The sequence below is a fragment of the Monopterus albus genome, unplaced genomic scaffold (assembly GCF_001952655.1).
Source record: "Monopterus albus unplaced genomic scaffold, M_albus_1.0 scaffold34.1, whole genome shotgun sequence".
NCBI classification, from domain to species: Eukaryota; Metazoa; Chordata; class Actinopteri; order Synbranchiformes; family Synbranchidae; genus Monopterus; species Monopterus albus.
This window is the reverse complement of record NW_018127914.1, coordinates 1,419,866-1,447,083: the sequence shown is the minus strand read 5'-3', so window position 1 is coordinate 1,447,083 and position 27,218 is coordinate 1,419,866. Positions and strand designations below refer to the sequence as shown.

Below are 27,218 nucleotides of genomic sequence, written 5' to 3'. Positions count from 1 at the left end.
ATATAAAGGTATGTGTCAATCAAGATATATGCAAGAACAGGCTCAATGATTAATTACATGGACTATTGTGGGTGTGGTGTATATTTTGTAACCATTCTTTAGTATATCACTTGTGTGATGTAAGAATGTTAACACTGTTATATTCTTTTTTAGTATAATATGTGTGTGTGTAGAAGTGAATCATTTATTGCTTGCAAACCAATGATGGTAAGATGATGTCATGGGGTAGGACTGGATAAGTCTGACTTCTTCCTACTCCATTCAAGCATGTACTAGGTATAAGCAAATTGATATTGGATTAGCATTTGTTGGATATGTGTAAAATTATGTGTGTTGACATATCAACTGTCTTTACATGGTTCAAAGAATAAATCAATCAATCAATCAATCAAGCAATCAGTGTAGCTACCTTCCTTCTCTCCATCATGTCCGCCAGCTCTCTACCTTTCCCTGTCATTGAGCCAACGTTAAGAGTCCCTATTCTCCGACCTATACTCCTGCATTTCCTCTTCTATCTCTGTCTACGACTCCTTCTACCTCCTCTCTTTCTTCGATCAACAGTAGCCCGATTTCTGCCAGCACCCTGTAGGTCAACAGCACTGGTGGTGGTCGTTGTTAACCAGGGCCTTGACCAATCTGATATGGAGTTCACACTGAGGATTCGCATGTTTAAATGTGGCATTTTTTTTACGCTGGATGCCCTTCCTGACGCAACCCTCTCTATTTATCCGGGCTTGGGACCGGCGCAGAAGTCACTGGCTTGCAACCCCTGTGGCTAGATTATCAAAATACACTTAAATAGAGACGAGTAATAGTTTGTCACTTTATACGCTGGTTCTGTCACCCACTTCCTGTGCTTTCTGTTAAAGAAACAATCAAAAAGAGGGGCTGCATTTATTTGCATGTATCAAATGTGGGTAGAGGGACACATCAGCACCTTTGATTTAAAAAATAAATACAGTCAAAGTGTTATTGAGAGTTGGGTTTTTGTTAAATGCAAATTTTGCTTCAGGCCTTTAATCAATTCTACTCAGACAAAAAGATAGACATCAGAATATAATAACTGAGTCTTGTACCAAACCAACATTTTTTTTTCTTAGATTTTAATACAGTTTCTCAGTATACATTATATTTTTACCACATCAAGAAGCAGAAGAAGCTAGCTAGATTTGCTGCCTGCTTGATCTGCCATCACCAGCATAAATTACCCAACAGATGGTATAAAATATTCTACACATGGTACTTGTCGCTATAATAAACACAGCTCAGCTGTTTCTGCCTGGAAAACAGTATTGGTTAGTTTAGATCATGATTAATTTAGCTGTGAAATTGTTAACTCTTTAAAGTAGTTCTGTCAGAGCTTACATTAATATGCCCACCATGCTTTTCTTTTTTTAAGGAGTGTTGCAGTCGGTGTTTCATCCACATGCGTTTAAGCAGTAGGATATTTTGTGATTTATCCAAGTGTACTATTCAGATGTAATATTTTGCTATATATACTGCACCCAGATGTGAAGATTAATTTCCTCATTCCAAAATCACAGGCCGTATGCTGCCATAACAGCCTCCACTGTTCTGTGAAGCCTTTCTTCAAGATTTTCCAAACTGGCATCAGCCACAAGAGCATCAGTGAGACCTGGCTTCAGTTTCTTATTTAAATGCACTTGGTTTTTTTTCTTGTTGACGTACAAAAGCAGATTGAGAGCCACTGTACCAGAGTCAAATTCCTTGTGTGCTCAACATACTTGGCAAATAAACATGGTAATGATTCTGATTCAGTTCATTGCCAAGGTGGTTCAGTGGATGTGATGTCAGGGCTTTGTGTAGGCAAGTCAGCTTCTTTCACACCAAACATGGAAAGCCCATTATTGACTAAAATTTTCAAATTGTTGTGAAATAATGATAAGAAAACAGTTATCTCTGTCTGTCTGTCTATAGCACAAAGAATATCCTTATCTGGGGCTAAGGAGCCTAACCCAAGCATTATAAACCAGCCCCAAATGTATTCACAAGAGGCAATTTTGACATTTCTTTGACCTCAAAGGTTAATGTCTACTTACTTAATTTATAAACTATCAATGTATTTTTGTTTAATAAGCTCCACTGCGACGTGTTCATGTTTTATTTTAGCCCTCAGTTGTCCGTGTGAGCAAGCCAGCCAGCACACTGCTGTTCTATGAAGAGGCAATGAGGAGGAGAGACATTTAGATGGGCTAAAGGGAGGAGGGGAAGAAGACAGAGCAGTGTCCTGTTGTGAACACTGATTACTCTCTGCCCACTTGAGATTGATAGAGAGTGACGCAGCAGGCATGGTCACACAAGCATGAACACAAGCGCACACATATAAACAACATGCACAAGCACATACAGTACGCACACAGTGTATCGAAACAACCACACACACACAGATGCATGCACAGGGAGGACGTCTCTGTCTCTGTGTACTGATTGATGATGGCTCTACATAGACCACATTCAGTCCAACACTCCTGCAGCGTGTGTGTGCTCATTTCTCTGTGTGCATGCAAGTGTATGAATGAGCATTTTGTCTGTCTCTGTTCGTGCATGTTTACAGGTGTAGATGTGTGGCAGTTCCCACCTGCCTTAATTAGTGGAGGCTATTAAGACAGATTGCCTGATTAAGTGGCATTCCCCCACTGTCTAATGAATATCCACACACATGCACACATACAAGCAGACACAAAGACATACATGCACAAAGAAGTTAGTGTTGAGTAGTGTAGCTCTCTTACTCACACACCCCTCACATCACAATTCTGCATGTATGTGGAGTCATTCACGACACAGCAGGTAGAAACTGTTAATCTCTTCACACGCACAGTCTATCGAGTCAGATTTGAATTTGCCACTGTCATGTCTATCTATCTTTTCTGTGCAAGATGTCACTTTTGAGATTAAAACTCCAGCAGTGAACATTTCAGCAGCTTGTTTATGAAGGAGACTACATAGAAACATTACATCTGAATGACAGTGATTACATTTTCCACCAATGTGTCGCAGTCTCGAGCTTGATATCGATGCTGAATTACTGTCATTCATATGCAGATAATGCTGAGATTGAAAAAAGAATTAAAAATGTTTCAAAGCTTGTAATTGTGAATCCTGAACTAAAAACATGCTGCAGATTTTTTTTTTCCCTGTTCTCTCAGTGAAATTATCATTAATTAGTGAACTGTGTTTGGTCAAATGCAGCCATGTGTGCAACATAAACCATGTTATATTCATAAATTACCCACATTTAAAGTTGCTCACTAGTAATACAGCATTTTGTCTTTTGTGATTACATTCTGCTTACATGCCAAAATGAATAATTAACAAGATAACAAAAAAGCCAATGTACATTTGTCACCTTCTGTGTTCCTCCACCCACCCATGTGCCCTGCTCTCTCCCTCCATATGCCAATCTATCTTTTGTATTCCCTCCCTCTTGTTTATTTCCATACTACCACAGGAATTGTGGGTTTGTAGTTCCGTGGAGGAAGAGAAGAACAGCGGGTGGAAAGGAAGAAGGTAGACAGAGAGTTCAACAGATGCTCTTTCGGTCTAGTATTTAATCTGTTGTACTCTCTTGCTCCCACTGGCAACTCTCTGCTTGATATTTTCCCTTCTCCTGCAAGCACACAAATGATCACACCCACTCTCCATCTCAGTAATTTGTTCCATTTTACCTAGTTGCAGTTGAACATGTAACATAATTTCTCAGAATTTCTCAGTGTAGTTACTTGTGTCGTTACAATTCCAGAGAACAATAGTTGTAATGTGACCACCATTGTTGGCGGTTGATTGCACATTTTAGAACTTTACTAAAGGACCCAAATTACATCCAAGCGACAACTTTCAAGGCTGAGAAATGCGGAAGTGTTAAACACTGTGGTTCCTCGAATGGCCACTTGAGGCTTGCTCCAAAAGGGAATCGGTCCCCATAGACTCCCATGTTAAAATGCCCAACTTTACAGCAGAAATAAACATGTTTACAGCCTGGTACAAAAACTGTTTGGTTTCTATAGCTAATTTCCTCCTCCACAACAACTTGAATTTTTATAAATGTACCAGTTTATAATATATTGAAGCTAAAATATATACATAGTTAAGGGCAGGAACACTATGAGTGACAGGTGGGGGAGGGTCGCGCCACTAGCTGTCTAGAGAGCTCCACATCTCTTTTTTTTTTTTTTTTTTTGGATTTGGTGGGGGTAGGCAGAGTCAAGCTCTATCAAGAAGCCAGTATCCAGACTTGACTCTTCAGATGACCAATGGGTGATGTCACGGAGGGTTCATCCATTTTTATATACAGACGGTGGTTGCATCTCGGCTGTACAGCTGGAAGGAGGTGTTCCTAGCTACTGCGGGGATCCGGATTAGTGACCTTTTTATTCACCAGCTTGTTTCTCTAACCCTCCAGCCACCACTGCAACAGAAATTTTTCTAATTATAGCTTCATCCTGCAGCTCAGAGTTGTTAAGTGTTTCCTGAGCATGTAGTTTAATACTTTAACATCACACACACACACAGGCTCTCTGTATAGATTTATGATTTAATTCCTGTTTTAATATTGGAACAGATTGAATATGCACAGACTGTACCCTTAATGATGCACTCTGTATAATGGTGTCGGAGCAGGTAGTGAATTAAGAGCTGTAAACATGAATAATATGTGCAAGAGAGTGAGAGTGTACATGTGAGGAGACACACATAGGAGATCTGACGAAAAGAAAATGGGGGGCAGGAAAGCATAAAAAATAGGAGGAAGGCAGAAGAAATGTGCAGTGTATGTTTACTTTTCAGCCTACATCAGATTATAATATATAGTCCTCTTACATACACATAGTGAGGATGAATAAATTATATTGTAAAAAATGTTGCAGTTTATAAACCCACTTTTGTTTTGTCACTGTTTATTTCTATTTTTTTTAATAGAGTCAGAGATACTGTTTCTGCTGCTGAATGTGTTACCACACTGCACATGAACTGAATGTGTTGTGTTCAGTCCAGGGACTTGTACGTGGTTTTTGTCAGTGACGAGTGATTATTGGCCACCAGCTTTATTATCTGACCCTGTTCCATTTCTCTCCCGACTAACAGACAAATCCAGCGTTGATTTGCCACCATGTATCCAACTTAAATTTTCTCTCTGAATATGATCTGAATGAAGGTTGAGATTGGTGTTTGGGGATGTAAAAGGCATCATTTGTTGATAGATTGAGACAATCAAATACCAATAAACAGGGTCATGGTAAATTTCAGCTTTCCCTCGCTATATATGGTTTATCCTTTCTTCCCAGAACATTAACTCTTACCAGAGCAATTACTGAGCAGTTTTAATGAACCAGTCTCAACAAATTGCCCACATTTAATGCTGTTGCACTGTTTCTCAACGAAAAAGTGCCAACTAAGGGCAAAGTCTTTGCTTATGTTGACAGTTGTGTTATTGTATAGTTGTGTTGTCACTGTTGTATGTAAATCAGGCAGTTTTTGTGTATTTGGGCCTGTGAAACCACCCTGTATGTGTGTGTGTGTGTGTGTGTGTGTGTGTGTGCGTGACTAATAGCAGACATCAGAGAATCCTACTGATCTAGGGCACAAGGTGACCCCCCCTCTCTATCTCACATACAAACCAACACGCTCACAAAGACACGCCTTTTAAAACACCCGCTCAGCATTCTTGTGCTCTACTTTATACTACTGTTGTTAGAGGGGACAGGTGCTCGAGAGTGGTATATACATTATAACGCCACTATTCATGGGTGTGTGAGCGTGCATTTGTGTGTCAATATGTGCATGTTGATATTAATGGACTACGAAGGCTAACAACAGGGGTTTATAGAAGGAGACAAGCAAACATGAGGGGGGCAGTCTACCTCATACTTTACACCATGTGTGTGTATGTGTGTACCTGTGTCTCAAGCGTAACAACCAAGGTGATATTACAAAATAAATAAATAAAAACTCTATGAAAATGTAATGGGAGAGTTGGCTGACACTAGAAGATGAAAGCACCATACATCAAAGAACAGATGTGTAGTAGAAGTTTATTGCCAGCCCAGATTGTATTTGAGATGCACATATTTGAAGCTATATAGGAACAAGGGGGTTTTATTCTCCAAGTGTCAACTGTAAAGCAGTCACCTCCTCTGAGGCTGCCAGCGGTGACCTAACACTCTTCACTTTGCCAACCAGAAGAGCCTTGTTCATCTTTTCAGCCAATTAAGGGATCTTATCCTTCCTCCTTGATGAAAGAGTTGCAAATTGGGTCCTCTCTACTACTTTTGCGTGCCACCAAGGGCTCAGTGCATTAGCATACTTTAATGCAATAAAACCCAGTATTGTTAAAAGTGGTATACTGTCTGAAAGTCTAGTGGTTGTTTGAAACCTTGTTAGATTTGCATACCAGCCCTTTATGTGCAGCGTAGTTACTGTAAGCAGTGGTGGAGAAAATATTAGACACAATAATTAGGACTACAACATGGTCCAGTACAACACCATCCACTAAGTACAGCTTCAGAAACTACCTTGAGATTTAGTTTGTAATCAGACCAGCTGGGTCAAATCCCCTAATCAGCTGGGGAAATCTTGGCAAAACCAATGAATAAGAAATGCCATTTCCTACTTCATTAAAGGCTGTTGAGGCATCCTTGAACATGCAGCATAATCCCCAAATGCCAGAAACAGAGTAGTTGTATTCTGTGGTCCTGATACTGTATGTAATTCGGTGACAAAGACTTTGTTCTTACCTAATTTTAGACAGCTGCAAATGCACTGAGATGTTTTCTGAACACATCTTCTTGCGTACACACACATGCTGAGCTACACAGGCAAGATGGAGAACGTGAAAGAGAACTAAATAACATAAAGTAACCTTAGGCTGATATTTAGTGTCTGTTTTTGGAATGACATTTTTACAGCATGGCCACCTTGTTTTACAGATTTCGGCTTTGTTCCTTCACAGAACGTGGCTCTGTATACTCACACATGCAGAAGTGTCAATACTTCTGTTTTTAAAAGAGCCAGTCTAAGACCATCAGAGCGAGGACCTCTTAGCAACACTATGCCTAACCTTGAAGGGCCTATTGTAGATGAAAGTGTAAGGTTTTGTAATCATGTTTGTTTGTTTGTGTGTGTTACAACGTGTGGGGGTGTGTTGTATTTCTTACAAACATTTTTTTCTTTTGTCATTTCAGGTTATCAGGGAGTAATGTCCCCGCTCCCATCGTTAGCAACAAGAACTGGCTCCGGCTGCGTTTTGTGACTGATGGCAACCACCGTTACCGTGGTTTCAGCGCACATTATCAGGGTAAGATGTGATTACATCCACACACATGGGCAGTTTAATATACACACTGAAGCACACACAGGCTCATAAATGCATATAGGGTGCTCATTTATGATAAGCAGGTCTCTCTCTGTACAGTCGCTACAGATCGCTTTGTCTTAGTTAATGATGGTTGTGTTCAAGCTTCTGTTTAGGCTTGTTTGCTGTTTTCGTTCCCTTTTAGCGTTTTTTGTTTTTCTGCTTCACTCTGCTGCTTTCTTTTCTTTTCAACTGCCAGTTTTTCCTCATCATTTTGCCTCTAACTGCCTTTAATTACGCTTGTTGACTCCAATCTTCCCGTCTCCTCTCTACTACAATATCTCTCTCATTTTCACCATCTCTGCATCTCTCCCTCCACGGTTCTGTTTAGTTCTCTCTCTTTTACTCTTTCTTTTTCTCTCTGGTATCAGCTCACAGGCATACAGTTAGATTTCTTTGACATAATCCCTAACTGGTGGGAAACATTGGGAAATTCATTTGGCAATGTGCATGATTCCCAGCAGCAATAATGAGAAGTGAAGACCAGAGATGAGGACTGCACAGACAGGCCGGATCAGATAGGGTTTATATTTTACACTTTACTTGCTTTTATCTCAAATCGTCTCTTGTTCTCTTAAGAGCAACTCGTGTTCATTCGTCCATTCAATGCTGCAAGAAACACAGGGCATGGGTCTGTGTTTGGTATTTTCATGGCCAGAGGCGTGTGGTGCACCTGCTGCACAGCTGGAAACAGGGTGTGATTGACATATGTCATCAGCAGGTGTTGGATGGGCTGGCATCAGTCACGGTCAACCAATCAGCTCCTTTAATCCACTTTAATCACAATACTGGTTGCATGTTGGTTTGTGTGTTTACTGTTGTCAGGTTAAACAAGTATAAATTAAAGTCATGGAAACAGTGCAGTGTGTCTGCCTCTATGCATCACTGTGACCTGGTCTGAATCGTTGGGTAGCACAGGCATCAGGTTTGACATCAAAATCTCACTGTGCCACGTGTGTACAATTAACACACTGTGCCTCTCTTCTCACTTTAACACAGATAAGTTGACAGAAAGTTACCAAAATACCAAGGAGACCCAGGCAACAATAATAAAGTGTTTACCCATCCAAACTCCAAGCTGTCGGAGCAGAGTACTGTGTGTGCTATGCGCTGCCCTGAAACCCGCCACTGTTTGTATAGTTTCTCAAATAAAAGTAAAGTATGTAGTGTCAACACGTTATGATAGTGTTTACATGTCACATTTTGAAAAGACACAAAGCAGGCATGCCAGAAATGTCACACTAACAACACACAACCAGGTAACACAATGTGTGTTTACGTGCTTTGTTCCTCCTTCCTTCTTCTCTTATCCTGTCTTTAAACTGGGAGGTTTTTCTTCCACTTTATCACTATTTTCCATATGAAACTACATTTTTTATAGGCATTGTTTAACACTGAGGTTGCTTTTGACTTAAATGATGGTCATTAGTTCATTCTTGTAGGGCTGTTGTCAGCTGTCACTGTCACCACTGAGACAAGTTGTGGTACTGCTCCATAAAGATTTAGCCTCTGAGAAACTGGTTGATTAGGTGGAAATGGGTATCATCTTAGTGTGGAAATTGAAAAGAATCATGTCAGTGCATAAATATTGTTTTATATTGTAGCTGGTACTATGTTTTCCAATCCTTGAGCCAAAAGGATAATAAATTACACATTCTACATATTCTATTCGAGTTACTACTGTATATCTGTGCATACAAAGCCTACAGAATTCATCTTACTCTATTCACTTTAGACCTAATAAAAAAAGTCCGGTTTTATGTTCAGCAACAGGATTCCAACTGTGCTCCTCTTGAAAGAATATTCAGTGCTCACTGAGCTTACTGACATTAGGTATTTAGATTTGAAAAATGTTTCTTTATGGTCCCATAAATTCTGTACTGCCTTGGTCACATGTGCCACTTGCAGGACTGTGGTCTGTTAAACCAGTTAAGTAATTAAACAGCAATTAATTCGGTAGTGATTCTATAATAACTCTGCATAATTTCCCAATCTATGGGTATGAAGAGCTTATTTGGTTGGATATGACACCATCTGACACCTCATGGCAAAAGTTGCTATGAGAGGAGATCTGTGTGGCTTTCCTTTATGTGCTCGCTGTCAACTGTCTACTAAAGGCAAAATGCCCAAAAAAAAAACAAGACAAACAACCACATACAACGATAGCATGTGAAAGTTAAAGCAGGCGCTGCCTTATTCTTAATGTACACATTTTTTCCAACTTTTATTTGTAATATATTAAGCATAAATGTTGCTGTTTGATGTATTGTACCAGATTTAGCTTAAAGCTAATTTTCATCTGAAGTCCCTTGAAGTGTATACTGTAGCTGCTTTAGACCGGGTCTTTTAAAAATTAAAGTTCAAGTCATTATTAAACCTCATCCCTCTTTCCTGTTTCTTTCCTCTCTCCCATCTTTCTCCTTGACCCTCCTTTAATTGTTTCCTCCCTCTTCCTCCCCTCATCTGTCTTTTCTCATTCTCCTCCCCTCTTCTCCCCTTGTACTTACCCACCCCACTTCTCTCCTTCTGGCTCTTCTTCTTGATTGATTGACTGACAACTTGACCACTCCCCTTGAGATGTGCTTTTAATTGGTTTAATTGATTTTAATTGATCTTAATTAGTGTAAAAGGTTAATCAACATGTTGATGAGGGATGCCAGGTTTATAGGTTACTTGATTAATTAGTGGAGTTCCTAACAAGCTTGTGATTGATTGGCTACTTCCTGTCAGCTGTCAGTCATCTCCATTACCTTGTTGGCTCTTATACATTAGCAGAATTAAGGGCTGAACATATCCTAGCTGATGATTTGAAATCCTCACACACTGTTCCTAAAATACAGCAAAATGTAAATCTCTAAAAAGTAGAAACAGCATTAATTAATCTTCAGAATAGTTATTAATTCTTTGAAATAATGTTATTTTTAGCCTCTGTGGATCACTTTAAATCATTTCTATTGGGCAATTTAATGCATTATCTATATATTATCAGCTACTGTGTGTTCCTTCTGTTGACTGTTTTTGACTCCTTATACATTCTGTTGGTGTTTATCAACTCTACTTTAGTATAAACTGTTTCATTTAATGATATTATACTATCCATCTATGTATTTATTTATTTTACCTGGGCTCTAATTCCACTCTGAAAACCCTATGTTGCTGTGGTGTACTAAATACTACTTGTCTCCAAGAAATGAAATTATAGCAGCAAAGCCCTTGGGCAGGGTTAGGTTAGCTTAGTAGCAAACACTGTATGAAAGCAATTCCAAATTTGTCTCCAACAGTCTAAATGAACAAATCTGCTTTGGCAGGGTTAGTTTAGTTCATAAGAAACTGCTATGAGACCTCAGAGGGAGTCATTTGGCTGTAGGTGCTGCCAGCTAGCTGGACAGACAGTCCATGTGTGTGTGGTCAGCTACTTGGCTCATAAAAACCTCTCCATGCTGGTGCCCAAATTATGAGCTTTTGAATTAATAATAATCTACTAATATTTTATATACATTTTTTAGAAGCAGAGAAAAAAGAACACCACCAGGGAACAGCAGAGAAGGGGGGGGGGTTCAACGGCACTAATCATTTGGCAGCGGGTTTTGACTAAATATATGAATAGTATTAACATTATGTCCTCTTGTCATAAATGGCTGTTGTAGACCACTTTACTGGAACAGAAAGTGTGTGTGTGTATGTGTGTGTGAGAGAGAGAGAGAGTGAGTGATTGGATGGCTGGCTGTGCTCTTAGACACAGGAAAAGGCTGTTCATGAATTAATGCATTTAGTAACGCAAAGCATGCAACTCCTCTGCATGGCTAAACAACATTTACAGAGTTAATTGTCCATCTGAATGCCTAATTGACGTTTCACGATGATTTTCAATGGCAGTGTTTTAAAGCATGCCATAGGCTATATGTTGTTAGACTTAAATTAAGGGAATTAACTATTTCAATTCAAATCTATCTCCCAAGGGCACAGTGATCTTGTAAAAGGGAGAAATCACTCTATTTACACAAGTTCCACTGCCATTGTGATTGTTTTAGAACATGTTATCCTTCGGATGTGGCTGCGTGTGTTCACCCCCAGTATATAAACGTCTAAGTCACAGCTGGAAATGGGAATGTGTTTTCAGTCTTTTTTACCTGTGAGCAGAGCAGCTCTCCCTCAAAGCTAGAAACCAGTGAGTCAAAATGACAAATAAGCTGAGTTGTCAACAGCCACAGGAATTTAAATCTACGAGAACACAATTTTACAGAGAGGTTGGCCTTTACTGTAAATAGGACATGTTTTATCATTTTCAGGGTCATACAACAAAAACGTTTGATAAACTGTTATCATATTGTATAATATCATATTGTATCGTATTGGAACAGGCAGGAAAGCCATGGATACCTAGCCAGGCAGTGAGTGATTCAGCCAGGTAACTTCTCCTCCAGCCAGAATTGTATAAAACAAGTGGGGAAATATTACGGATTTTAAAATTGTAATGAAAATCAACAGGACTGTAATAAATGAATAGTTTGCTTAACCCCTCTCCTGGACAATTATCATCATAGCATAGTAACTGTAATTAAGCACAAGAGGCCTGGCAAGGTCTGGACATCTCCACATCTCTATCAAGAGTGAGATTTCCTATTAAATGTACATATTTTGTACTTCTTGTGCAACATTGTCACCACAGTATCATTTCAGCTTACTCACTACCAAGCACAGACATACTGATAGCCATCCAGACATGTGCAGTTTCTTAACGGGAGCCAACTGAGTCAAACTGCAGTGCAATGAAATCAGTTACAGTGTAGCTGTCACTCAAAGTCTGCCAGTTGGTCCAAATTTTACTACTTTTGCATTTACTGCAAGTAGCTGAGTTACCACTGTCAGGTAAAAGCCTAGCATATTTAGTCAACCATTGAGTCTGGCGGTCAGCCACTTAGTGGGTCAGTCAGCCGGCCAGTTGAATGGTTGCCAGGAGTTCCATTTACTGTACGAATTTCAGTCAGAACACTGAGAAATAATGCCTGTCTCTTATTAATGAACATTAATATTATAGAGAGTGGAGAAAGAGGGGCAGAAAAGTAAAGGTGGAGAGATCCTAGCGGTGCTGCAAAGTCAGGATGTCACAGTTTACCTGAAGACACGATGATTAAAAGTAGAAAATGAGCTGTAACCTCACTAGAATTTAATGTATAAAATTAGAGGGTAATAATGATCAGTATTTGAATCAAATAGGAGAGAAAAACATAAAGAGAAGGGGGAGAATTAAAGACAGTGAAGGGGATGTGATTCAAGGAGACATATGGGGTTGTCAGGGTGTCTGTATTACTGCATTAGTGATTCAGTGTTCTCTCTCAAATGTCAGAAGTTGTTTGTGTAATGTATAATAATAATAATAATGTTTTTAAATGAATAACTGCAATGCCTACGTAGTTCTGGTTTTACTGGAGAAAAATTACTGAACATGTTAGTGAAAATTTAGTTTTATAATGCCTGTAAAGTAAATGTTTACAGTCAGATGGCTTGTACCTGGTATGGCCTTTTTAAGTATATGCATGAACACACCCCTAGTTCTGTGTCAGTGTAGATGTCATTCATCAGTTTCACTTCATGTAATATAAAATCTAGAATCATTAATACAAGTCCAAGAAGACTTTTTAGATGTGAGCTGGATGTTGACATTGATAATGTTTGAACTATTTGTATGGAGATCAGAAAACAAGCAAATTCCTTTCCTGCTTTTCTACTATTGAATGGCTGGGCATGTCCGCTCCTCTTCAGATTCAGGGTATGCTGAAAGCAGAGCTATTGTTCTGAAGATCTCTCCTGCATTTCACAGCATAGTTTGTATTTTCACACACTGAAATACAGGATACATCCCTGGGTATTACATGGTGATAGCAGGTGCATTTTTGTTGTTGCAGTGGCAGATTCCAGGTAAATAGAAGGTTTCCACACAGTCTTCTTTAACTACTTTACTATAGACTTTATTGGCACTGAGTGTTATACTGTATATTTCAGCTTCTGGTAGCATGCCATAATTCCTGTCTGTCATCATGTTGGTTAAAAAAAGAAAAGAAAAAATATTCATTGATATTTCTAAATACAATCCTGCAATATACAATAAGTAATCCACTTCTACGGTGTATAGAAATGTGACCAGTGTGTTTTAAATACTCATATTTTTGCTGATTTTACTGACAAATTGTACTGTAGTGACTGGTTAATCACTTGTGACAAAGTAATCAGCTAACCAAGTGGTCCAGAGGCAGAGACAGGTGTTGTGGCAACTTCAGCCAAAACGGCATGCTGCAAAATGATTGTGTATGATTTGCTGTGTTACATCTTGTAAGGGACTCAGCTGGATTCAGGTATCCTAATCAAAACATATTTCTGCTCTTGTATTCCTTTTTTATTACAGTAACCACCCTGTATCATTATGTTGAGGCACAGGTGGGGTCTCACTTTCAGTCTACAGTAAATGTCTCTGAGGTTTTTTGAACTGTCCAGATTGCCTGCTAACAAGTGGTCATCCTGCTTCAATTACAAATTCTAAATCAAGTCTTTCAGCATCCAACAGAAATGTTTGAGAGCATTTTTCTCCAATATCAGCATAATGAAACTATTACATCTACCTTCTGGTTGCTGGATTTCAGTGAGATCTTGACAGTAACTCATGCACAGGAAGTGGGTACAATGCAGTGCTTTTTAGAACGTGTCCTCTTGAATGTAGATGTAATGAAAATGTACATCTAAATCACTTCAAATTAAATGTTAAAAAGAGAGAGAGACAAGTCTTTATCTGGTTGCTTAAAGTTATTCTGTCTGCCCCCTTCTGGCTAGTATGAGCTATGACAGTGGCTATGGATGACATCATAAAGTATATTGAGTTACACTTGGTTCCTCTTGGGCCTTGCTCATGGTATTGATTTTGTGGTCAGACACTGTTCTGCAATAATTACTGTGGCGTGTATACTCTAGTATGTCTTCTGCTTTGTAATGTGTTTGTGCAGTTAGAAATATCTCTATGTCCAATTTAAATTGATGAATCTATCAATATATGGGATTTCTTGTACATGTCTATTGATGTGTCATCCAGTGTTTGTGCGCACGTGTTTGCTTGCATCAAAGTGTAAGTGTGACTGGGTGTATGTGTTTGTGTGTCTGTTGTCTATGCCTGTCTCAGGTATGAACAATCTGTTTCTTTCCCTGTGGCAGAACCTACCAATCACACCCCTCCATCATCTCTCTTCATTACGTATTCATGAGTTTCTATGTCTGCAGGGCTGTGATTGGCTCTTAATGAACAACTGACGGCGTTATCAGTCAGCCAGTGCTAAGGCAACAAAATAAGTCAGTCAATACAAAAGGAACACCAGTCAACCACTAGTATGGAAACATTATTCATCTGGAGCAGTGAGACGGTGCACCCCTCAGGGAGGCTGACATATTGGATATTGTTGTTGCATGGTATCTTTGATACAACTCTCATAATGTTTTAAACCTTCTTGTGATCATGTAGACACCTCTTGCATTGCTAATCGCCTTAGATAATTACATCTAAGGAAAAGGGGAGCATTTAGCACATGTGGTATATACACCATGAGGTTTTTGTGTAAATAAATCCCTTACTCCTTTTCCGTGTTAGCCTTGGCTTTAGAACCATTAGTCAAACGTAATACAAAGGCACTGCTCGCCTCAGGGGGTTCATATGAGCTCATAAATCTATGAACTACCCCTTTATCATTTTTTATATTATTTGGCGAGCTTGCATTTAACCACCACTGGTTTTAATTGTTGATTCTGCTGCATAAAAAGCCCTGTTAGCACTGGTATCATGACAGGAATTGTAGCTTAGAATGCACTTAGTTGAATTAATGTAGATGGTATCCATAGACACAACCTGGTGGTCGGTGGTTACAAAACAGCTCATCAGATATGGAGGATGTCTGCAGCACTGAGAACCATACTCACCCACTGATTGCACTCATTAATTGCATATATTAAAATTGTGGTTGACTCAGTGTAGGCAGAGGTATATACTGAGCTTTATAGCTGATGTAGTAGTAGTCAAAGTAGTTAATAATATTTTTAATAATTAGTACTTTCTGCTGAGTTGATCTAACATGTTATGGTGCCAGATAAATGACTTTAGTCTTTGGCACTGAAAAATAAAGCTTGGCATTCTAAGCAAAACTGTAATTGGCATTAAAGTGGGTGTCAGTGGATGTTAAAGGTTTTCCTAGAATGTCTAAAACCCTTTCGTAGTGTTCAGGAGGTGTAAAAACAGAGAAAATGTCACTTTGTGTTGTAACATCTCCCTTAAATGACAAATCAGAAGCCAGTTTCAGTGTTGGAGAGCTTCCCCAAGTTCAACAGTAGCTCTTGGACCATCTGACATTTTTCCACTCCAGGCAAACCTAAAATTCATTAGCCAAACTATACATGTAGCTTAAAAACATTAAGTAGTTTCTATCACAAGCATTAGTTTCCAGTTCAGTGACATCTCCACCATGGACTGTTTCATTTGTGATTCATAAGCATTTGGCGACTATATTTTACCTTGTCTGATGTAAACATCCAGCCAGTCTGTTTTACCAGTCCCTTCAAATGAGTCATTTTATTTCATATCTGCCCATTAACCATGTGAAATTGAGTGTTCAGTGTAAGAAATAAGCCATGTACGTCCATGTTTGGAGCTGATTTTTTAAACCCTTCCATGATGATTCTATCAAAATTGTGTTACCATAATCAGCAGTACATGTTTGTTTCTCCATGCAGATACTGTAAAACACTGTTTATTGACATCTGGCCCCAAAGCTGGTGAGCTCTGTCAAAATGTGTGATGTTTGTCTGCGTGAACGGCTTTCTTAGACAGAGCCTCGCTGTTCCACATTGCCAAGATTAAGATGTGAAATCTTAACGATGTTGTAGTTTACATGTAAGTATGACTAAAATAAGTGAATCTTTGAGCTAGATCCTGGCAACATGGTAGTTTTTGACATTACATTTTGGTATTCCCTATCAATAATAGAATAGATTTTAGTTTTGTTTTGAAAGTATGAAGCTGACATCAAATCCCAGGAGATGCTTTCCTTATAAAACTTGGTTCCATATGTATTCATTTAACTAGGTTTTTCTCAAGTGTCTGTCTTACTTTTGAACTTTAGTTAAGTTCTTATTTGTTCTTTTGCTTAAATATATTTTGTTAAATATGTACAATTTACTTCATAAATATGGTTTACATAAAGCAGCTGCCCTGCCTTTTGCTGTTTGCAGTAGAGCTGCTGCTTGTCGGCTAGACTATTGTCATGGGTATATTTAACTTTGATGCATAGTCACACAGGACAGATTTTATGTTGCGTGTTAACAGGGGCTTGATGCAGTGAATTAATTTGCACAGACAAAAACTGGATTGACTTTAAACTATTTTTGGCCTAGATTCACTGATTTGGCTGCCTAACAAGAGGGAAATACATTTCAAACCCAATTCTAAGACCACAGCTTCCCCTGGTAGTTAAAAGACTGTTGTAGAATTGGGACATTTTCAAACGCAAGTTTAATCTGAAGGCAATGTTGCAAAATTGTTGTAGATTGTTTCTCAGTCCTTCTTGTCCTGCTTTGCTGTAGAGGCCAAGCTTTTTGTTTATGTACACAAATGGGGACTAATGCGCCAATGTCAGAAGGACCTTGGATTTATATTGCTCATATTATGTCTGCAACACAGTGGTGTGGTAAAATTATTATCTCTGTTGTTAACATAGTTTCTTTTAAATACAGCTGTCTGTTCTTGTCTCAAATAGCTTGTGAAATGGCAGGAAAACATAGGGTGAGCGGGGGCACAAGGATCAATGCTCTTATATATTATATATAAAGTGGAATGAAAGGCACATTTTATTTGAGAGATTGCAGATACTGTATCAGATATCAAGCATATTCCCCCTCATTTTGAATTCTATGACACCAGTCTCAGGAATAATAAATGTCATTCTCTGTGTGGGTGGATTGCTGTAAAGTTAGTTACAGTAAAGTGCTTTTTGCATTCTCTGTATGTGTGCGTGGTGCTCACAGGCTGCTATAAACAGCTGTGATACATGAGTTGCTTGGAGCAATCTCATTAATGGAGAATTTACAAAACAGAAATTGTTTGAAGATGTAAGGGAAATTCATATTTGTCATAGTTTGACTTACGAATAAGGAATTGCAAAGGCTTTTCCATCTTGAAAAGCAGTGTAACACTGTAAGTGTAGTGGTGATATCATTGCAAATGCAAGCCAGCATTATACAGCCTCAAAATACACAACGGCCCAGTTTTGACCCAAACTTTATTTTAAAATAAATCACCATGTTATGTTTTTGATGAGTAGGTATCATAGTGAACCCTTTAAGGGTATAAAAACTGACGACTTTTTCTTTAGCACCAATAAATGGATATGATCTCCCTCAGCTCATGTGAACCTCAATAAAAAGCAAAATCATTTGCACCACAAAATTTAGGTTTTATTTTCAGTAACCGTGTTGTTATATATTTGGTATGAGACAAAAAGAACATGACGTTTACTGTGGATGTGGTTGAATTAGGCAGTCAAAGTACTGTATTATGGGCAGTGAGGAAGAAGATGATTTGTTACTGTAAATGACTATAGTAATGTAAAATAGCAGTTAGTTTATTGTGTAATTTAGCATACACGTTTGTCAAGATTTATTAGTCATGTACGTGTTCAACAAGTAGTGTGGATGTCAAACTATACTGTATATCAACTATGAAATTGAACATACAGTGTTTAAACATACCATTATAATGTGTCCATACTGTAAATCAGTAATGCTGCAGCTACAGGGTGTTTTAGAACATTAGAAATTTCCCTGCTTAGCGAATGTGTTTAACTTAGACTTTGTATTAACATCTCTGGATTTTACAAGATTATTTAAGCCACATAGTAGCACATTTTTTTTCATTCAAATTGTTTAAAATAGGAGTGGACTGGGGTCAATAGTTTGCCTTTGTCACATGTGCACACACCATACTCACATGACTTCATTATGCTGCTAAGTTAACACAATAATGCATGAGTGGGGCTAATGTTCAGCCACTTTGCTTTAGATTAATTGTTAGTACATTAATTGATTTGGAATCAGGTCGGCATTGTAAGGAGAGTAAAGTGTGTGCATGCATGTAGCCACAGTTTAACATTAGGATAATTTCTGGCATATAATAATATGATGTCGTGTAACCATGCCAGAAAGAATACCGTTTATGAATGTGCGTAATGTTTAGCATTAGAAAAATATATCAGCATTCAGTGGATTAGTCAGGTCATTATGAAAATCTGTCAGCCACTCTGTCAGACATTCATTAGTGGTTTGTCACTATACTTTGTCATGCGAGTATAGCGACAAAGATATATTTGTGTTTATGTTTTCATCATTTATGTTGCTAATGTATTCATTTATTTTGACAGAGTACAGCGGCAAAAAAATCGAAGTTGGAGGGAGTCAAATTAAGACTACCCCAGGGTCTTTTGTTTTTATTATTATTGCATGGAATCAAATTCAGCTCTCGCCCACTTATTTTGTCTCGTACACTCTATCTTTCCAACCATACATGCTGAGCTACACCAGGGGTCATCAACTACATTTGCCCAAGGGCCAGAATTTTTCCAAGCACACACTGTGGGGGGGCTGGACGTTCAAATATCATAAAGTTAGTCCTACCTAAATGGTTAAATGGAAGCATGTGAAAAAATAAATATAATAAAATAGTAAATCAGAATATGAGTTTGTCCCCTTTCTTGCATGAAGACATAGCACAGGCCACACTCCATTCTTAAAAGTCTATCCTGAGACCAGTGGGCGAATTACATCATGCATTTTGGGGAGGTCTCCTTTCAACCAGGTGGGTGCTATGATAAGGATTTACTACAGTAAATGCACCAAATCAGTACACAAAATAACACTGAATAGATGCTCAGTGGTAAATAACAAATACCCTGCAGATGTCCGAACCATGAAACAGGTTTTACTGACTGCGGGTATAGTCAGTCCAACCTCAGTGTGCACTGCTGTCACTCGCTGTTCAGCTACAATTTCCTCAGGTTTCACAAAGACATACCTTTGTTACCTCTACAGGGGTATACATTGTCTATTTTTGTATTTTTTGATGGTTTGGTCCCAACAAAATCAGCTGTAGGTGGAGATAAAGATAAAGTGGGCGATGGTTTAAACAGTCTGCGCACTTGTTTCTGGAAATGTTTGGCAGGCGGGATGTGGACCATGGGCTGCCAGTTAACAGTCCATGAGCTACACTAACATGCTAACCTTACTGTATATTATAAGCTGTAGTGAAATGATGTCACCCATGTTAGAAAACAGAGTCGCAGCTGATGGGGATCCCTTTGTCACTTCGACTCCTCTTGTCTTTGATTTACTCTGATCAAACCAAACATTTATTTTCTAACATTCCATTATCTAAATACTTTGATTACAGAGCAGCATCGTTGTCATTTTGATTAAAGCTGCAATTTCATCTATCAGCTTTTGTTCAGAATATGATGGGGTTTTCCGGCAAAACACCTTGACATCTGATGTTTGTGTCTGAGTGACGGAGAGAGAAAGATTAAGCTTCCTTTTGAACAAAAGCCCCCGATGGTGCTATTGTTGAAAACATTTTTCTTACTTTCCTTCGTCTTTCTGCTTCTGCTTTTTTCCTTTTGTCTCTCTCTGCTACTCTCGCTGTTTGTTTTCACCATTTAATAATTTACTTTGCCTTTGTAACTTTCTTTTCTGCTGTACTCTTCTCTCTCAGTATTGTGAGTGAGAAGAATTTGCCATTTTCAAATCCCTTCACTAAGTCTCATTTTTTTTATTTCTGTTTTATCCAATCTGTTCTCTGATTTTTCTTCTCTTTTCTCTATCCTGTTCTCCTCTGCAGTGAAGCGATCAGTAGATTTTAAGTCGCGGGGTGTTAAATTATTCCCTGGCAAAGACTCCAGCAACAAGTTTTCAATATGTGAGTTCACATCTTAATGTCACTTTGGCTAATGAACTAACATGTGATGGCTTGGTTTGACTTGGACTGGCTCTTTTTTTCTTCAGGTTTGATTTTGCTGTTATTAATTTTGTCTCTTAAAAAGGCTGTTACATGCAAAAACCTTTGTGCCTCTGACTCTGACAAGACACTAATATGTTGCATTGTTTTTTTAAGTAACATGCAGTAACATCAGTTCACAGGAAAGTAGTGCTAAAATGTGCATCTGAAATCTTAAAATCTTTTCTGATACACAAATGTGTTGAAAAATGCCACAGCCTTTATAAGAGTGTGCTTTTGCATGACTGATGTGTGTTTTTGTTGTTTTCAATTATGTATATTTTGGTCATGACGTCTTGGTTTCTGCATGTTTTTTTCATGGTTTGCTTTGATGTATTTAATCACGGCTTGTCCTGATAAGCTTTTGGCTTGCTTTGGGCTTGTTCAGGGACTGTGAATCAGCTGTTGTAACATTGTTTATCACACCTTCCCGGTCTCTTCTCCTTTATTTTTTCTTCTCTCCTCCTCTCTTCTCATCTCTTCTATTCACACACCTGAACTACATTTTTGCAGACTTATTCTATGGGTCATGTGGGCATCAAACCAATGTGGCAATCTTTTGCTTTGGAGGCCAGTGGTAACATTCTAAAGGAGAAATGGTTGTGGAGTAGCCTGTAATGATCTATAACCCCTCACAGTTAGCATACAATTAAAGCCAGACAAGACTAAAATTCAGAAGTCCACCCTTAATAAGTGCAGACGGTCCCCTTTTAATTTAGTTCTTCTTTTGGAATTTTTTTTATTTGTGAAATTCCAACTTATGAAAGTAAGTCACTTTGGAAGCTAACTCTTTAATTAGACATTCTGAAGTGGAATTTTCAAGAAGAAAGGTGCTAATGGTCCGCAAGTCATTTGACGTCCTATAATAAAAAAAAAAAAAATGGTCACAAGAATATTGTTTCATTCTGCTGAAAGTATTTTTCAACATGCACAAAAAAGCATTAAAAATCTTCAAGAAAAAGGGAAGTACCTGCATTACAGAACCTTCACTTATTAAAGCTGTTAGCAGCCACTTTAGCCTCACATATTTTACATTTACTTTACATCCAATTCCCTCATTTTTTCTTTCTTCTGTTTCTTTATTATACCACCTCTACTTTCTCTTTGTCTTTCACATACCCACACACATCATGTACGTATTAAGGGTTGGTTGTCTGTGTGCTACAGCCAATGGTCATTATATAGTGTATATGTACTTTCATTTTTCCACTTTAATTAAACATATTTTTTACACATCCATATTCAATTTCAAACACTGGCAGCACATATTCACACAACCCCAAATCAGAAAAAGGTGGGACAGTATGTAAAATCAAAATTAAAATGGAAAAAAGCGATATGTAAATCATCTGTGTCCAGTATTACTTCAAAAACAATCCAGCAGCACATTATTTGATGTGATACCTTATCAGATTTTTTCTTTCGGACAGTATGTAAAATCAAAATTAAAATGGAAAAAAGCGATATGTAAATCATCTGTGTCCAGTATTACTTCAAAAACAATCCAGCAGCACATTATTTGATGTGATACCTTATCAGATTTTTTCTTTCTTCAGAATAAACACTCACTTCAATTCTGATGCCTGCAACACAATCCAAAAACAGTTGGGACAGTAAAGCATTTACCACGGTGTGATGTGGCCGTTCCTTTTCACAACACTTAAAAGACATTTAGGGACTCACACCAAGTGATTAAATGTGTCAGGTGTCATTTTGTCCTATTCTTGCTGCAAACAAGTCTTAAAGTGCACATCAGTCTTGGGTCTTCATTAATGCAATGTGTGTTTCAAAATGTGGCACTCATTGTCTAGTGTGGACAGGTGGGGACTGCAGACAGGCCAGTCCAACACTCACACCCTTTTCCTCCACAGCCAGGCCTTGGTGATGTGCAGTATGTTGATCCAAAATCTCTATGTATTTTTCAACATTAATAGAACATCACAGTAGTGTAAGTTACCTTTGCCAAGGTCACTGACACAACCCCAGACCATGACAGACCCTGGCTTTTGGGCTTGTTGCTGGTTACAGTCTGGATGGTCCTGGATGGCCTTTTCATCTTTGGTCTGGAGCACACGGCATCCATTCGTTCCAAAAAAGAGCTGAAACACTGATTTGTCTGACCACAGTACACATTTCCACTGTGTGATGGTCCATCCCATACGCCTCCGACCCCAGAGCAGCTGACTGCGCCTCTGGACGCTGTTGACATAGGGCTTCCTTCTGGCACAGTGCAGTTTTAAGCAGCATTTATGGATGTAACTGCATATTGCAGTGTTTGGCACAGGTGTGCCAAAGTCATCCTGAGCCCATGTGGTTATGTCACTTATAGAACAGTGATGATTCTTGATGCAGTGCCGTCTGAGGGATCAGAGAGCACGGTCGTCCAGTTTAGGCTTGTGCCCTTGCCCTTTACGCACTGAAATCCCTCCAGACTCCTTGAATCTTTTAATCATGTTATGCGCCGTAGAGGTTGACACATCCAAATCCCTTCCTGTGTTTCTTTGAGGAACATTGTTTTTAAACATTTCAATAATTTTCTCATGCATATGTTGACACACTAGCGAACCTCGGCCCAGCTTTGCTCCTAAAGGGGAAAGGCCCTTTCTGGATGCCTTTTGTGTTCAAAATCATGATTGCAATCACCTGTTAACCTCACCTGTTTGAAATGAGATCATCATTTCATTGTATTACCTCATCACTAGCCCTAAAATGCATCCCAACTTTTTTTGGAATGTGCTGCAGGCATCAGAATTGAAGTGGGTGTTTATTTTGAACAAGGAATAAATCTGATGGGGTATCATATCACATAATGTGCTGCTGTGTTGTTTTCAATGTAATACAGGGCACAGATGATTTACACATCAGCATTTACTGTTTTGATTTTGATTTTAGATACCGTCCCAACTTTTTCTGATTTGGGGTTATAATTACTGAACATGCACATATTAGCAAATGTACAGTGCAAGGACACGCGCATACTGTATGCATCAATATAAGGACGTACACAAATGCATGCCATATCACAAAGGTGTACAGTACACATATACACATAAGTAGATCATAGGTCATTAATCAGTTTGCATATTCACTAATGATGATTTTTTTTCTACATCTCTGACTCATTTGGTTGTTTTTCTTAATTTTCTGTCCACTTTGTGTTTGTGTACCACATGAGCTGATGAGCAGAGCACGGTATAGTGACGCGTTGCACTGCATATTCTTCAGGTTTCCTGACAGGTTGGAGAGTCATGGTTGAGATTTGACTCTACAGATGTGAATTTGTATGTTGATTAGTTAGACTCTGATTAGTTCAGATGTTAATTTGGTCTGCTCTGATTGGTTTAACTCTTCAGTGAAGCCTAAACTCTATGTGTGTGTGTGTCTGTCCATGGCTATACATGTTTACGTTTCTCTATGTTTTTGTATCGCTCATGCATATATATGTGTGTAAATTGTGACTTTTGTGGGTTTTGTTCATGTGAACGTGCACGCAGCACTGATACTATAACCACTTCCTCTCTTGTGGTGTTAATTGTCCAGATGGTCAAATTAGCCGCTCCAACAAAGCAACAAACTATCTACTTTAAAACACACACACACTCACACACCAACCACCTGCTGGGTTTACTGATACAGAATAAACATATACATGCGTGTTAGTCGGACAGCCCGGATTAGAGGATGTTTGTGTGAAAGTTGAAATGGGCGGTATTAACGCTTAGCCGGTATTTATTACACCTAATTGAGTTCTTTGGCATCAGGTATTTTGTCATTAGACAAAATTTTACTTAATATCATTTTTCACCAATAATTGCTTTGCAACTAGTGCCAGAAACAGCATATTTAAGGCTTATTTTTAGCTTGTATCTTTTAAAAATTTATTTGAAATAAAAAGAAAAGAACAAAACTGGAATTTTAAAACCTGAGTGAAAATAAAAAATGTCATACCATAAAACAGGCTGTGCAAAACAGCCTTGTTTAAATGAAACAAATAACTTTTAAAGATAAATGGTAATGTTAAAGCTTGGTGAAGATCAGTTTAAACTGATTGGGTGGAAAAAATGGAGAAAACACAAATAATGAGACATTCACCATCCAAATAGTAGAATCATTTTTTTCCACTCTCGAGCATAATTTAATCAGACTAATGGAATAAATGTTCATTGTACATTCTGCCTTAGAAATAAGCTGAATATTATCCTACACCACAGTACGTGACTGGTTTCGTTTCCCTCTCGTTTGAGAAGCACTTGAATAATCAAAGTGCATCATGGGGTGTTACGTTTACTCTATAGCAGAAGTAAATAAGCACACCAAGACAGTTTCTCCCTGTAGTAATATCCTACTGATGCCAGGCATTAGGGAAGGATGAGCGACTGAAAAAACGAAAAACACTTAGATTCCTCAGAGTGGCCTAATTTTACATTCATTGCAGTGAATGAAAGATGAGAGGGAACTCAAGGAGTATTCAAAGAATTTTACTCTCACCATGATCTCATTAAAGAAAATGAGAGATCCTGTCATGTGTGGCCCTAAACTGGGTAAAAATAGGCCATCAGGGGAATGCAGCTCATTAAGATATTATATCACTACTAATACTTTTGTTGTGTGCAAAACAGCTCTTTGGCACATGATGGATCCTTCTCAGTATAAGAACAAAAATGAAACTTTTTAAATGGAAAGCTTTCGAATTAGAATAGAGTTGTTTATGTTTTGCATCCTCTCACTTACCCGGCAGCTACTGTATGTTTCTTTGGTTTTCCCTGAGAGGACACTGAAGCGTTTTGTCTTTCCTCTCTTCCCTCAGCCACACACAACACGCACACTTAGACACACTGTCTGCTATCCAGCTATGTTTCTTGAAAGTTTTGAAACTTTGAAGTGTTCAAAAGAAAAAAAACACAATGAATATTTGGGCTTTATGGAAACTAAAATTCTATGATATAATGTCTTCTATAGGAAGCCAATGAAATTTAGCCAAGGGGTTATATGTATGGAAACGGGGGTAGACCAAAGCAAAGACATAAACAAACAATAGTTAAACAAAGACAGGAAAAAAGAAAAAAAGGGAAAGTATACTGTCAAAGTAGTACTATAATTAGAGAGAGCAAAAAGTAGAGATGCATCTTGTCAGATATCTTTTTATGTTGTCACAGTTTCAAAGTATTTGTACAGTTTTGTCCTTTGTCTCTGTTCAATCACTGTGATATTTGTAGTGTTACTGTCAAGATTAGTTCTCATGTTTCTGAGAGCGTTGAGATTGTATCTGGAGTGCTGTGTCGTCCCTGTCTGCCTGTCCAACAGTCTCACCTGTTTGTCTCGCTGTCTCCTGGTCTGTCTAACCTGTTTCTCCTTCTGCCTGCTGCTGCAGTGAATATGCGTCGAAATAGGAAAGCTTCCAAAAATGAAACTAAAAGTGAAGAGCTTGAAATTTTAGTAGAATGATACTAAAACACAACCAGTTTGAGGTTCCTGCCAGGCTGCACTGAAGTAGTTTTGTGGGTTTAGTTAGGCAGCATGGCTACACATTTCATATCAAAATTACTACTTGTCTATGCCTCATTCTAATCTGTATGCCTTTGGTTCCCCACCTGTTTGTCTCTATGTTTAGTAAATGAAGGTGGTGTGAGACAGGCATCCAACTCCTGTCCTGACCCAGGAGAGCCAGAGAATGGAAAACGCCATGGCAATGACTTCAGGTACGAATTGCTTGTACAAATGTGCACACAGAAACATAAAATTAGACATTTGCATTCACATAGAGTACAAATGAATCTGCAGAAACCTCTCGTTTTTCAGTATATCTGACTCCTTTATGTCATTGTGTGTGTATATGCATCTGCATGTACGTGTATGCAGTATTGGCGGTGTGGTGCAGTTCAGCTGTGGAGAAGACTATGTTCTTCAGGGCAGTAAAACTATCAGCTGCCAGAGAGTGGCTGAAGTCTTCGCAGCCTGGAGTGACCATAGACCAGTTTGTAAAGGTAAGCTCTCAGCATGCAGGCAAGCATACGGCACAGATTACTGACATCAGAGTAACAAACACAGATACAAGTGGAGAAAGTGGCTTTAATCCCATACGTGAAAGTAAGAAATCACTGAAGCACAACTGCCCATGTACACCACCTCAAAATGTTGTCATTGTGTTGCCCTGGCCTCTCTCTATGAGTTTGTGTTGAGCAGGGCTGAGTTTGTAGTGGAAAAAAATCCCAATTGTGCTTCAAGCCTCTGGCTATAAACTTATGAAACAAAACAACCCATAATCCAATGTTTACTGTGTAGCACCTCACTAACATGCTTTGGTTGTATGCTTTCATCAGAGGAGCTACTGTAGTGATTGTTCAGGGCCTAAAATAATCACTTCATCATAATGTGGGTAAACACTAGTGTAAAAATGCACCAGATCTGACCAGTGTTGCTCAATATACCCTATAAATCAATTAGCAATTTACAATACAATTTCTAAAGTGAGTAAAGATAGGTTCTCTGCCCATATGTACAGTACAGCAACAGAAGTGAGCAGATTTAATAACTGATTTACATAGAGACCAGTATACATTTTTCATCATTTAAGTGCTCTGATAATTGACATGTTTCAGGCATTCAGTCTTTAGCTTACTTTTCTTGTTCTAATTTCACATCTGCCACTGTTTTAATCTCAGACTTGTGACACATGCGCGCACACACACACAGAGGGAGTGAGGCAGAAAGAGAGGGCATCTGTCATGTTAAATGCCAAAGTCATTTGTCATGTCTCCCTTCACTAGGCTTCAGACTGTG

The 27,218-nt window shown here is 38.6% G+C and overlaps 1 protein-coding gene across 1 annotated transcript in view; it reads left to right on the top strand.

Annotated features, from left to right (window-relative positions):
* Nucleotides 1-27,218, top strand: part of LOC109958800 (CUB and sushi domain-containing protein 3-like) — a 314,581-nt gene that overhangs the window by 168,248 nt on the left and 119,115 nt on the right. The window contains exons 6-9 of the mRNA XM_020597718.1: nt 7,200-7,312; nt 20,283-20,360; nt 26,050-26,137; nt 26,298-26,422. Coding sequence (XP_020453374.1) covers nt 7,200-7,312; nt 20,283-20,360; nt 26,050-26,137; nt 26,298-26,422 — 404 coding nt within the window. The remainder of the gene's footprint in view (nt 1-7,199; nt 7,313-20,282; nt 20,361-26,049; nt 26,138-26,297; nt 26,423-27,218) is intronic.